The sequence below is a fragment of the Plectropomus leopardus genome, chromosome 10, assembly GCF_008729295.1.
Source record: "Plectropomus leopardus isolate mb chromosome 10, YSFRI_Pleo_2.0, whole genome shotgun sequence".
NCBI classification, from domain to species: Eukaryota; Metazoa; Chordata; class Actinopteri; order Perciformes; family Serranidae; genus Plectropomus; species Plectropomus leopardus.
In genome coordinates, this window is record NC_056472.1 from 10,212,944 (window position 1) to 10,227,700 (window position 14,757).

General features: G+C 39.1%; 1 protein-coding gene across 1 annotated transcript in view; it reads left to right on the top strand.

Moving 5' to 3' along the window:
- Positions 1-14,757, top strand: part of lrp1bb (low density lipoprotein receptor-related protein 1Bb) — a 393,508-nt gene that overhangs the window by 254,389 nt on the left and 124,362 nt on the right. The window contains exons 27-30 of the mRNA XM_042494695.1: positions 228-410; positions 4,691-4,891; positions 9,241-9,486; positions 13,879-14,076. Coding sequence (XP_042350629.1) covers positions 228-410; positions 4,691-4,891; positions 9,241-9,486; positions 13,879-14,076 — 828 coding nt within the window. The remainder of the gene's footprint in view (positions 1-227; positions 411-4,690; positions 4,892-9,240; positions 9,487-13,878; positions 14,077-14,757) is intronic.

A 14,757-nucleotide genomic window follows, 5' to 3' on the forward strand; every position in this document is an offset into this window, starting at 1 on the left:
GAGTCATTAAACAAGAGAGAAACATCCGACTGACTGGAAGTGAAATAACTTCCGTCTTTGGAACTAACTGACCTGTTATTGGTGCCACGTTCCCTGCTTGCACAGATAAATATTTGTAAACAGCAAAAGACATTTTGTAAAATAATAGCTTATACCGTGGTGCCTTTGCTCATAACAGTGTGCTGTAGATCTGCAAAACAGTAATTGTTGAATGCCTTTTGTTCCAGTGCTGCCATCTGTGATCGAGTGCAGCGGAGAGGAATTCCACTGCGTCACAGATGGAACCTGCATCCCCGAGCGCTGGAGGTGTGACGGAGACAAGGACTGTGAGGATGGCAGTGACGAGAAAGACTGCGAGGGTACCAAGAGGATGTGTGACCCAAAGGCCAAGTTTACCTGCAAAGATACAGGTAGTGAATACAGTACACTGCAAAACAACACTGAGGTCAGACGTAAAAATGCGCTGAAGGTGGTGCTTCCTTTTGACTTTAACTGTGAGTCGTAATCCCATTTCAGTCAAGACTTAGTGAATTAATAATTGATGGCTACAGATGTTATAGGGTGCTGAAATCTCCTCTAGAAGTTCAGTATAAAGTCTGACATTTCCAAACACTGTGGTGGTGTTGATTTTTACACTTCATTAGTCAACTGACGCTGACAATGTTGGTTGGTATAAAATCTGATCCTGAGGCGTGAAAACTAAATTCAGCTTTTGAGTTCAGCGAGTAAATCTTGCATCACTCGCCTGAGACAGATGTTATAGTTTTAGCACCGCGGCTGCCTGGCGGAACGAATTTGAGCATGGACAGTAACACACAGCAGCAGAGAAAAAGAAAAATCAGCTGACTTGATTATTGGCAATATAGACATGATGTGAGGTCAAACACAATGCTGACATATTTTCCTCATTTAGTTACAGTACATGATAAAATCTTCTGAAACAATCATAAATTTCACTTTTAAATGAAACATGAAGGTCTCAAGTTTTCTCATGAATAAATGGCAAACTCTAGTCCTTATAAAAACAAATAAGTTTGTCTGCTTGGATTTACACAGCTCTTAACCCTCACATTGAAAGCTGTGATAAACAATATCTCCGCAACACTTTCACTTCAGCATTTTTCTCGGGTCTTAAGAGAGGAGGAAAGTATCTCAGTCATTTCATTTGTTTATCAGTTGTAAATTAAGCTGCCAAATTGCTCTCTACCCTTTCATAAAGGCTTCACTCTGACAGGCTCCAGAGGCTTAACCGTTCTCCACTTTAGAGCAGTGCAGGGAAGTTTGCATGTACTTGTTCGACCAATTAGGACAGACCATTTAAATGGCCTGTATAAACTCCACGTGTACCCAAACCCAGCATCCACTTTCTTTCTGCAGCTGAAAGGAGAAGGTCGGAAAATATTCAGCTGCTTTCTGTCTTTAGCTGCGCAGCTTTCCACTCATCCCTTGACAGTATTATCAAGAACGGAGGCAATGCTGCGTGGTGAAGGGTTGGTTAGACCACACAATTATTATTCACTCTAATTCTGCAGTGTCACACCCCTGTGCACTGGTGCAGCTCGTTCCGTCCTCCTCAGGAGAACAGAGTGCCCTCTCCAACTATATTCAAAAGGGTTTCTGTAAGGGGGCCATCTTAAGAGTTCTGACGGATTAAAGAGCTGCATTTCTCTCCTTTCTTTTCAACTTTGGAGATAAAACAAAGATATGGGACTCATTGTAGATCCAAATTTAAATGCTGGAAATACGGATGATTTTCCTTGCTCATTCCACCTTTGGGGATGTTTGCATGCAAACAAAGATTAGAGGAGAGGGAATTTTCAATGTGGTGCTTGCGTTCAATGCTCAATAACTTAACAAACTGGGTTTAGCCACCCACACACAGGTTGTTTTTGAACATATTCAACTGAAAAAAAAAATACAAAACAGGAAAACTCAAAACAAAGAATAGCTTAACACAAAGTAAGAGTCCAAAAGTTTTTCAAGCTGCTCATATTATAGAAATGGGCCATCCATCTTTCCCCGTAAATGCACAAGAACTGAGAAGATATTTTAAGGCACTTTAAGCCCAAGGGCGTCAAATGAGAAATTCCATTTGATGCTGATTTGGTTCAGATGCTTCCATTACAGTTTAGTTAAAGGAAGGATGTGGTGAAGTCAGTTGTCGATTGACAGTTTGGGTCATCCATAAGTGGTAGAGATTTTGAATATTCTGTGTTGAACAAATCAGACTAAAGAGTATAATATTTACTGTTTGGTATTCCAGTTTAACCTGTTTACTGGATGATGGCTAAAGAGGAAGTATTGTGTTGTAAAAACAATGTTCTGACGATTTTAATTTTGGTGGCTGTTTTGTTGTTTGTTTTGTTTCTGTGGTCATTAACAAATACTACCATCTTGTCTAAGTTTCTAAATTAAAACGGGGAAGGACATGTTGTTGGCAACTGGGGCTATAGGGCAGATGTCAGTTCTTGGAGAAGCAACTCATGTTTCAGGTCCTCAATTATGTGCTCACTGTTCAGTCTGGCAGTGTCTTTCTCAGGGTTGTAGAGCATCCCATGTTCACAGGCTCAGTCCAGGATCACTGCCTCAGGCGCAGTGGTTAGGGTTTTAGAATATTCAGTGTCTCCAGCTAATGACTGTCTCTAGTAGGTTGGCTTGAGTATGCCTCCACTCATGTCTATGTATTACACTTGTGTATTGCGCACTCTTCTGCAGATGTGAGTGGTCGGGCCTTTATAGCACTTTAGGAGGCTCTGTCTGTGCTCGTACAACTCACAATACAATATGTAACCTTTTATACTGGGCTGTCAAGTAAATGTAGTATTTATTCAGTCATATTGAAGTTGCATGTAGGCTGCAGCTCCAGAGTCCCATTTTATCACAGAGTGCTTCAGTTAAACATCTGCAGATGCATTAAGTCCCACAGTTTATTTTATCACTTTACAAACTCTTGTTATTGGTCTTTAAAAATCCATTGTCAGTCAACCTCCAGTTTTTTATACTTAACATGAAATTCAAAGTAATTCATCTGAAATTAGCAACATAAAAATACATCTAGCCACAAGTTTCTTGCTAGGTTCAAGCAAGAAGGACCTTTGACAGTTCACAACACCTGCAGAATGATAACTGCGGATGTTTGTACGAGATCTCATTGATTCCTGGCCAAATTTTTCACATACTTTTAATTCATTTAAGAACCCCCATCAGGCCAATGGGGGTCATATTTCTTGGGCAGCATTTAGTCACAACTTCCAAAAATATTTAGCCAAGTTTTAGCCCTTCAGCCTCTAATGAACTTCAATTAAACCATGGTACTGTTTTAGGCAAATTCTTATTTAGAAACTTAATTAGAAAACAAAACAACATGTGGGATGCCAATAAATACAAAGTTTATCAGTATAAAAACTGGAATGATGAGGACAGTAAGACAACAAGGAATTTACTCATCACTTATTTAAAATAAATCTTCTGCCACACGTAGAAGAGGGACCAACATAAATAAAAAAAGTTACCATCTCTGTAGGAAATCTGTCTGTGGATATGCAGCATTTTTTTGTTGAATTAAATATGATACTTTTAGATGTTTGAGCCTTTCTATATTCAGAAAATATGAAAAATATATTTCCCACTCAAAATAATAAGTGATGGTTATGTTTAATAAGCCCACTCAGAAGAGCTCTCTCCCTTTTGTGCCTCCTACTCCCTGAATAAAAAAGTTGTTTTTTTGTTTTTTTTCTCCCCCTTTCCAGCCACATCCTTTTCTCCCCTCTTTGCCTCAACAGATTCATACACTCCTAAAACTTCAAGTAGTATTGTAAAATTTTCTTGCTGTGTCATTCAAGGTGAAATCGCCGGAATTAAGACTGGCTAATTCAGTTATACAAATGATTAACCTCCTTGTCTGTGTGCATTAGCACAAACAAACACATTTTGATGAACATTTCTGTGCCCCATGTGTCATCCATATTTTACGCATGAAGAGCTTGTTGTACTTGAATAGCACATAAGCTTTCATTTTCACATGCAGCTGCACTGGCATCATATTAGGCATTTAGAAAATGGAGGCCTAAATCAAAAGTGTCATCTGACTGTTTTTGTAGGGACAACTGGAAAGCTTAGAAGTGATGTGAAGCCAAGCACACACACACACATACACACCTACCCTATCTCACACAAAATCCACACACCCACAGCAGTCGCTTCAGCCTCCCACGTTGGTTTGCACTGATCCAGAACCAAGTATAAACCAGTGGGATCCCAAAACCCTATGATGTAGCTTTGATGGAAAAAGTGTAAATTGGAATGCGCTGCGATTCAGGCTTCACCTGGTAGCATGCAAAAAATGGTACATCCAGGCATCTGTTGAACATTTAGCAAAGATGTGAGAATGGCTTTGTCGATGTTTTAGGCCCCCAGGGGAAAAAATAAAGAAAAATAAAGCGTGGCATTTTTGCTATCTACTGTTTACTAAGGGACTAAGTAATTAACGAAACAACTGTCTAATCCCAAACTGGAAAACACAAGCACTGAGTGTACCAGTGAAATTTCAGTTAGAAGAACTTTTTTTTTGTTTTTGTGAAGCTTATATCATCAAGTAATTACTAAGTAAAGCTTAGCCTATTTATATAGCATAACGGCAAGTGCTTAAAAAAGTTAAACTCTGCGCTTCTCCACATTTCATTCTCTACAGGCAAGTGTATCACAAAGAGCTGGGTGTGTGATGGGGACATTGATTGTGAGGACCGCTCAGATGAAGAATCTTGTGAGTCTGCTGTCTGTAAACCACCCAAGTACCCCTGTGCCAACGACACCTCTGTCTGCCTCACACCTGATAAGATCTGCAATGGCAAAGTGGACTGCGCAGACCGCTCGGATGAAGGACCCATCTGTGGTATGTTTGTTTTGTCTGTGCATTTCATCTCTCTTCTTTTTGTTTGTTTGTTTAAATGATATGTACTCAAATACATTATATGGCCAAGCACGTATTAAAGTGTATAGCAGAATTAATCACTGAAAACGTGATTCCACCACCGTGGGCATTAACATGCTGTTGTATCAGCCACCGCTCTTCTGGGGAGGCTGTCCAAAAGATTTTGAAGGTTAAGCATTGACCTACAGGTGCATTTCATCCCAAAGGTGTGTGATGAGGTTGAGGTCAGGGCTCTGTGCCATCAAATTCCACCATTCCTTGAAAAATACTTATCTTTCAGACCCGATTTTGTCTAATTTCAGCAGCTAATTCAGGTCTGGGTTGGGGTGGCAGAAGGCTAAGCAAGGTAGCCCACACTGTGGTTCCTTCTGTTTACCAACCCAGATGCCAGAATCAATGTTGGCATTGTACTTCTCTGCAAACTAGGTGTATGTTACATTTGTACACATCATATGTAGTGGATATGTTGAAAGTTGATGTTTCTTTATCCTTCAGTTTTCAATCTCACATTGTTACAATGCTGTGGTAAATGCGGTTCAAGTTTCAAGCACAAAACCCACTGTTGGGATTAGGAACACGTCATGTTTTTACTAAAAATAACCAGTTCGGTCGAAACAAACATGGCTGGAATTGTGTCCAGGATTCCCTCACATTCATTTATTTGTGGGTGTCCGCAACAACATCTACAGTGCTCTCATTTAGTATTGGCCATTGTTTTTGGAAACTACTTTAGGTGAAACAGGCTTTATTCACATGAAAACTATTAACTCCATTGGTCTAAAAGTTTGCTTTCACTCACTTCTGCAGCAGCTGCTCCTCTAATCCATTGATCTAATCTTATGAATTTTGATCCATCTGACCACAGACTGAGTGGCTGATTCATTCTGCACCCTCCAGCTCAATCTCAATAAACTGCTGTTGAGGAAAAAAAACAACTCCTGTCACATGTTGACAGACTCATGAAAACCTCTAAATTCTGAGAGGGAACACAAAATGATCACAAAAAGACACAAAGAACCCCTTCTGTTGTCAGCCACCACCACACATAAATTATAGTTCTGCTCAAAACACTGGTGTCATTAAAAAAAACAAAGTTTTGTAGCAGGAACATGGCTGGAAATGATGTGTTGTTCAAAATATCTGCTTTTGTTGTGTGTTGGTCTCAAACATTAGACTTCAGCTGTCTGCTGCTTGGCAGGTGTTACGCCATCCACCATCCCCTGCTCCATCTAATTAGAAACTAAGTTCATATGTAATCTGAATTACATCATGTTAGAAAAGTTAATTTAAAACATATGAATCATACAAACATGACAAATCGGGGGTTTGCAGAAATGTACAATGACAATGTTTCATTGTAGCAACTGGGCTGGTTTTTGCCGTTTGCAGACTAGGGGGTACTGTATCGTCAGAAACATTTGGAACTTTGGGCTTTCCAAAAACAGCCTCTGACAAAAAGTACACAAAAGTATGTGGATAGATAATCAAACATTTATTCCCTGGTGGTTTGAAAGTTTGTAAGAAGTCAGCATGTCCCAGCCAGTCACAATTTTGGCTGAATATACAACTACTTCCTGAACTTCTGACCTCTGAGAAGCATGATATACTGACAAGTACGACTTTGAGAAGTTTGAGAAGTTTACATTGATTTTTTAGCGTTAAGTTATAAAAACTTGGAATCGGTTGTTAGCAACAAAATTCAAGCTGACCATATCTGCTGTACTTCCAGAGGAGCTTTTTATAGCCATGCTTCAAGTCTACAGGGGGTGAGCTTTTGATTCTCAAAAGATATATTTTGGGTGAAGAATCCCTTTAAAGTGAAAAGACCCAACAAAAACTGTCAAAAATAATGACTCCCGGGGACTTTTAGGCATTTTGGATGTTGCAACGCTCCCACTGTGCTTGCAATTCTTTGATTGACATTTCTTGCAAGGACAGACACACTGGAGTTGGTGGCGCTGGTTTAAGAGTAAATAAAACAAAGAAAACAGAGACATATTAATAAACCACATTTACATTGCAAATGAAAATGACAGCACATTCTTTGTCTTTATTTATATATAGCTCTATTCTTCACAATTTACTTTTTTATCAGCTTTGCAGAGTTGCAGAAAAATTAATTGGAAAACTTGAAGTGCTGTCACATCCTCCAATTTCCAATGTACCAATTCGGGGCATGCTACCTGCTGTGGCACCTCACAGCACTCTTGCTAACTCACACTTTAATTTTTCATCTGATATTATATCATGGTTGCTGAATAACTTGTCCTTGGGGGGCCTTACTACATCCTTTCCATCACATAAAGCAGCTTAGAGCCCTACTAGGAACCGCTGTGTGTTGTTTCAGCGACCAAAGGGACAGAACATGAAGTAATACTCAGACATCCCAGTGATGGTGAGTGTGGACATGTTTGTCCAGCAGCCTTCAGAGGGAAGACACTGATCTCATGTGACTAGACCGAGCCATCTCATCTCTTAAAGTGAGCAGTGTAAACATGGAGGTTCATTTTCTAGAGCGTCACTAACCAAGCCTCAGGGGGGCCCTACAGGACCTTTGAGTGTCCGTGTTATCATAGCTGAAAAGAGGGCTTCTGCCTTCTCATAGACAATTATGTGTTCAGAGAGACCTTGAGAGTCTGATTGATTTGCACCAGCTCAGCAGGACTCACACCCCCCATTAACAACTGTGACCACATACTCCATTCCTCCCCTGTTGAGAGAGTTCAATGCCATTCTTGCCCACCTTGAAGAGACAGTCTTAATCACGGTGGGAAAAGAGACACTGGATCGGTTTTATCTTCAATTTATATACCTTTTGCCCTGGCAACTGTAAACAAAAAAATAACAACATTAAAGAACAAAAAGTTAAGACATGTATGTCTTTAGCAAACTTTTGAAAGGAACAGTACATAATATTCAAGCAGTGGTGGAATAAACACCACTGTCCCCTAGGTGGAAATACAGAGAACCTGATGTATGAAGGCAATACCTTTATCTTCATTAGATGGTGAACTTTATGATCTTAAGCTCTATGTTGAAAATATGTTATCCTTCCTTGTGTCAAACTATATAAACATAAAAGCTTTTAGATTTCATGTAGTTATTGGGAAAAGAGTGGGTATGTATCACCTAATTCAGATACTACATTCTTACAGAGCTGCCACATTAACACTTCTATTAATTATGATTAGATGATCTATCACACTTGACTTGTGTAACGATTATTTTCATTTCATCAACTGTTCATCATGTTCTCAATTAATCGATTCAGTCAATCAATTATTTTGTCCACAACCCAAAAATATCTATTTTACTGTTTTAGAGGCGTAAAGAAAACCAGAAACTATTCACATTTAAGAAGTTGGACTTTTTTTTAAGCCTTTGTAATGGCGATAGCCATGGACAGAAGCGATATGTTCTTGGGTCAATCCCATTTTTGTGTACACAACATCTCATGAACAATTTGAGGAAATTTCTTCAAATTTGGCACAAACATGCACTTGAATTCAGTGATTAAGTGATTAAATTTTGGTAGTGACAGGCAAAAGGTCAAGGTCATGGTGACCTTGTCATTATTACTCTGTGTGATATCTTTAATATGATATCTTAAGAACACCTTAAGGGAAAGTTTGTCAAATTAGGCACAAACGTCCTCTTGGCCTCAAGATTGAAATGATTAAAAGTTGATGTTCAAAGGTAGATTGTGACCTCACAAAAATGTTTTTGGCCATAACTCAAGAATTCATACACTAATTATGACAAAATTGTACACAAATGTTTAATAGGATAAAATTATGAAGTGCGTGCATTTTGTATTCAGAAGGTCAACTTTCTTGTGACATCGAAATGTTCTGCAAAAACACTTTTCTGGCTAGGGGAGACATTTGGTCAGATGCTGAATTGGTGACACTAATCTTGGGTGTCCACCTTGAAACTGTGTTGATTGTATAGATCTTCTGTGCTGCTGGGGGGACGATGTGTGTGATGCATCCATGTTTTCACAGACATGGATGTAAACTGTAAGTGCACATTGACTGGTGCACAGAGTCATGCAACCATGAGGCAAGGAATTTTATTTTTTTGTCAAATGTTACTCAAACCAATTATTACTTGTCTACTAATTTAGTTGTTGACAAGTAATTAATTAGTGATTTAATCATTGCAGCTCTGCATTGTTTCATTTAGTTGAAGGACCCTTGTGAAAAAGACAGCCTAATAAAGAATTTCCAACAACACATAATGTATTTTTCAAAAGTTTGTTTTGTTTTGTTTTTTTAATCTGAAGAGTCTGTGGCCTTTTTTCACCTCAGATATGTGTCTCGTAGCCAGAGGGGGCTGCAGTCACCAGTGCACTGTGGCACCCGGGAAAGGGGTTGTGTGCTTTTGTCCCCCCGGGCTTCACCTGGACTCCAGTAACAAGACATGTGAGGTGGTGGACTACTGCAGCCGTCACCTAAAATGCAGCCAGGTGTGTGAGCAGTACAAGACCACAGTGAAGTGCTCCTGTTATCCAGGATGGACACTCGACCCAGATGGAGACAGCTGTCACAGCACAGGTAACAGACCCTGGCTTTTTTTTTTTTTTTTAATCTTTGTTTTTAGTGATGTAGCTGGCTGCCGTGGGTGTGTGTGCTGTATGTGTTTGCAGTAATTAAAGTTTTTCCCAGTGTGTACCAGTACCTCGAAAATGTTGGATTCTGAGTTGGAATCACTGACTGTGTTTCGACAATGTTGGTGCCTTTAATGAAAAAGTTTTAAGAATCATTTATTAATGCAAGAGTCACAGCACAGAAAAAACTGGAATGGAAACAATAAAAGTCAAACTCCAGAATTGGAGGGTTCTTGTGTTGGTGTGTTGAGTGCTGAGAAAGTGGAGGGCCAGTCTGAAGAATAGTGATAGATGTTGATACAGGGTACCGTCAGATCACATTCAATCAGTTTCAAATGTGAAGAAGCATCTGGGCGATGAGTCCTGTCTGTTTATATCTGTACTGATTACTGATGTTGAGAAAAGGAAGCTTATATCCCTCCTCAACCCACCAGAGCTCTGTTACCTCATTCAGCTTTGCACAAGTTTACTTCAGGCCTCAGCCCAAACAGACACAAATGTCTCACCACTGTAGTATCACATCATAAACTCAAACTTTCCGCTGTTCTGTTATTGAATAATCCATTTGATGAGACCCCTCTGTAAGTGCTTGAAATACAATAGTTACACACGCATGCTGTTTGCTTGTCACATTCAGATTTATGGACCTCGTTTTGATTACTCGCTTTTCTATTTCACTTTAAGATTGATGGCAGTTGCAGCTCTAATCTTACATTAGCGCAGGAAAAGAATACACAATTTTCTCTGGAAGCCGATCAGAATTCTACGTCTTCGTCGTAAATCAAATTTTGCATACAAACACTAACATTCCAATTTAATCTTGAGAGAGGTGTTATTGGATTCTTTGTGAAGTCCCGAGCACACATCCACTCCCCCTTTTCCTTTGCACGTCTCAGGAATAAAAGATTTGCAAGCACAAATCTTCTCTGCGGTAACATTGTAGCTAGTTTGGTTGCAACACGGAAATGTGTCATTGAAGCAAGGACACCATTTTAATTGCATTTTTACAGTTCTGTTCCCTAAAGTCTGATTTAGTCTGGAGTGCTGTGAAGAGAGTTTTAGTTGTGCAAACATTTCTCAGAAGCAGAAATAATCTTACTGATTGAACTAAACCTCAGTGGGCGAGGCCAGAGAAGTTCAGTATACAAGCGCCGCTGCCAACTTTAGGACTTCTCACTAGATTTAGCGACTTCTTAGAGACCCTGCAAAATGTATTTCTCATAAGACTTCACTTACAAATGTATCTACTTTTTCAGAAAATGGAAAAATGTAATGTGTTGATTCCCTAAGTGTTTGGCAGTAAATTGGTTTGGCTTCAACTGATGCATATATTTTTGCACTACATGGTGGTATAAACCAGTGAGATATATTTGAAAGTATGTCCTCCGCACAGTGGATCAACAGGGAAAGAGCAAGCTTAGTGAAATAAATATATAAATATATATGGAACTAAATTAAGGTCAATTGTTTCAATTCCCCTGCACATTTTACTTGATATAAACAAACCACTGTAATAAATTCTTGGCTTATTTTGATGGAAAACACATTGCATGTCAGGGACAGTCATCCAGTATAACCTCAGTGAAAGGAACATCACTAAAAAATTCTCTCGTCTTAATCAAAAAACTTTGAAACAACCACAGACGGTACAGAACTCAGCTGCTAGACTTAAACCAGAACCAAGAGGTATGTTCACATGTTTGTATCAGCTTCCTGTTTGTTTTAGAATTGATTTTAAGACTGTATTGATTATCTTTAAAGGCGCTCTATGCAAAATTCAGAGCATATAAATTATGGTTCTAACATGGAGGTGGCTAACAATGGCAACAGTGCTGACAGTGCTCATAGTGTTAACCTGGGGGGAACCAAAGGATGGGTGCTAAGCTTCTGCAACGATGCCATGTGACCACAGTGCAAACTAGCAGCTATGAAGTAGCCATTGGGATATGCACATGCACCAACATGCACGCACAGTTGAACTGAATTACCTCAACAAGCCACAGAGAAGCTTAGATTACAAAACACACATAAATAACATGACTTAATTCCCTGTTAAGGATGCCATTAATCCACTATATCTTTACATCACAAATAGTGATTTGCTGCTATATTAATGTTGCCAGTGTTGCATACAGAACCTTTAAAGCTCTTCCTGACCTGGCTCCAGTTTATATTTTCGACTTTTTAAGCCCTCATACACAGTTGCATGGTTTGAGATCCTCGGGCAGTGATCTTCTGTCTTGTTCAGAGTCCAAGCTGAAGACCAAAGGGGACAATGCTTTTTGAGCCAGGGCCCCTGAGGGTTTCGAACAACCTGCCAAAGAAAATAAAGCTGTCTGAGTCAAGGTCTTCCTTAAAGTCCCTTCTAAAATTTAACTTTTATCGGAAAGCATATCCAAATTTTGTCTAAGCTGTCACTTTATTTTATTGGTTTTTAATTTATATTTTTGCCCTCCATCCATTTTTGTATTTAATTTATTTATGTATCTTTGCTAGGTACTTGTATGCAGGTATAACTGAGAACATTAACAATGGCTGTTTTCTAATACAAGTACCCCAATCAGCTATGACAGTTTCACGGTGAGCTTGCATGCACAATACCAGGATCCTGAAACTCAAACACTCATTCATTAGCTGTATTCTCTCATTCTGGTACAGGGTCAACACTTATATTCACACCTTTGGGAAATTTAGAGTCACCAATTAACATCAGCATGTATCTAGATTGTGGGAGGAAGCTCAGTAACTGTGAAACCCCCCAAACTGACATGAAGAACATGCAAACTCCACACTGAACTCAGCAATCGATAATTTATCTCCACCTGTGTTTTCTATAATACAGACTGAAGTGAAGTACATTTTATTTATTGACTAAATATGTGCATTAGCCGTTTGAAACCATATTCAGTTGTGCTTATGTTTTACCGAGTTGTATTCCGCCTTTTTGTCTTTTTCTCCTTTATGTGTGAAGTGTTTAACTGCTGCGTCACACCAAATGTTTTTAGGAGTACTAGCAGTTATGGTATTTAGCCTTCAAATTCCTGGCCAATTTTATTAGAAGCAAAGTTGTAGTATTTGGCCTCCAATTCAGGGAGAGCAGAAAGAGACTCGCCAAGGTTATGAATCAACAGACAAAACAGTGTTTTTAAGGACACCTGCCAGGGGTGAGATTAAGAGATGTTTAAGACGCATGCCTGTATGTATGAGGACCTCATCTGAACTTCATTCAGCATCTTTCAGCCTGCAAGCTGAGGGATCAGCATTTTGCAAACAGGGTTTATTTTAATACAATGGAAGCTCTCTGGGAATTCATGTTTTATGTTCAATTAGGAGGACAATTTGTATGTGCCCACTTTTTTTCTCTCTTTGGCTAGCATTAGCTAGAGCTTTGATGGTTGCTGGGTTAACCCTTTGAACAATGAGGAAATTGGCTTGATTTATGTCAAAAGGATTTGGGAGAAGGCAATGAGCAACTTTAAAAGGAATGGCTGAAGATTCACAAAAAATAATAAAAAATAAATAAAAAGAAAAGGTCATGGAAAATATGTGAGAAAAAAACAATAACAAACAAAAAACACCTTAAGACAATGCTTAGGTTGAAAAAAAAAGTATAATTAAATTATATATTTTGTAATTATTTATAAATAAAATTATAAGCTCTTTATTTTCTGATCTTTTTCCCTAGTTCCATATTTGTTTTTGGTTTTTTTTCGATGATATCTACGAATCACCCACAACTAATGTTCAGGTCATATTCTCTTCACCTTTTACAATCCTGTAAGGGCTGGTCAAATACTGTATAAGTAATAATTAACTGAGGCCTTGCCTGTCCTCTAAGAGTTAGAGTTCTGGCTGTTACAAATATTTTCTACAAAGTAAATCAAGCAATATGTGTATGTGACTGAATGTTTGCATGTATGTCTGCGTGTGTAAATTTACGTGTGAAATGTCAGTGTTTTAACATGATGTACAATGATTAGATCAAACACCAACCTCCAGCTTTGGTATTTATCTATTAATGCACTAACATTCATTGTTGATCTTTTAGAAGTTTTCAAGATATACTGGTAATTTTTTTTCTTCTTTTTTTTCAATTTTGACAGTAATATTTTTTTAGAAAATGTGCCAGAGCTTTATGTGTGTCAGTCGTTTTTTACATTCCAGTCACACTCCTGGTAAAGAAGAAGAGGGCCGTTACAGCTTGGTAGCCAGTGCAAATCTTTGTACATGGTATCGCACATTGTCCTGTTTTAACAATTCACTCAACACAACTCAGCCTTAGAGGTGGCCTTCCTAAAAAAATATATGTTGCTTGTTTCCTGTCTCTTTTCTTGGCCAGATCCCTTTGAGGCTTTCATCATTTTCTCAATCCGGCATGAGATAAGACGAATAGACCTCCACAAGCGGGACTACAGCCTACTTGTGCCGGGGCTAAGGAACACCATTGCGCTAGACTTCCACTTTAATCACAGCCTCCTTTACTGGACAGATGTGGTGGAGGATAAGATCTACAGAGGAAGGCTCTCCGAGTCTGGCGGTACACACACAAGCACATACATCCACCCACACACACAAACATTGGTTACAGTATACATCTAAAGACTGCTGTGATGTATTGGCTAAAGAGAGTCATGTCTGGCTCATCTGTGCTCTAGCAGCTGTAACGGAAGTGTGAAACACAGCCAGTGATAATGCTCTGTTTTGCACCACTGTCTGTAAACATTCTTAGTTGTGATGCAGCAAGTTGATATTGTCCTTACCTGTAAATTTATCTCAGGTTGTCCAAAGTTGAAAAATACCGCAGGACCAGAAGTCTTGGGCTGTTGTATTATGGAGTCTCCCCCTCATAAAATGATGAATCAGAACTTCTCCTTCGCTGGGTATTTTTGTGGGTGGCAGTACATTCACTGGGTTCACTTGCTTTTATTTCCCTCTGCGGTGCAGCAGAAATCGCCTCTTAGCTGTACCTGTTCCGCACTTTTGTGAGATGCACATAAAAGCCTCACCATCTGAGAATAATTGTAAATGGCTACATTATAAATATTGTGGGAAAACCCTTTTACCATGCGAAATGGAACCCTCTAGAAAGCAATCTTCTTTACGTGGACGAGCTTTCCTCAAGAGTTCTCTGAGCATGTCCTTTTGCTTTGAGAAGGTTTTCCTGAGCACTTTTAAGAGACAATAACCGCCCGTGCCTGGTAGCTCACGTGGTTGCACG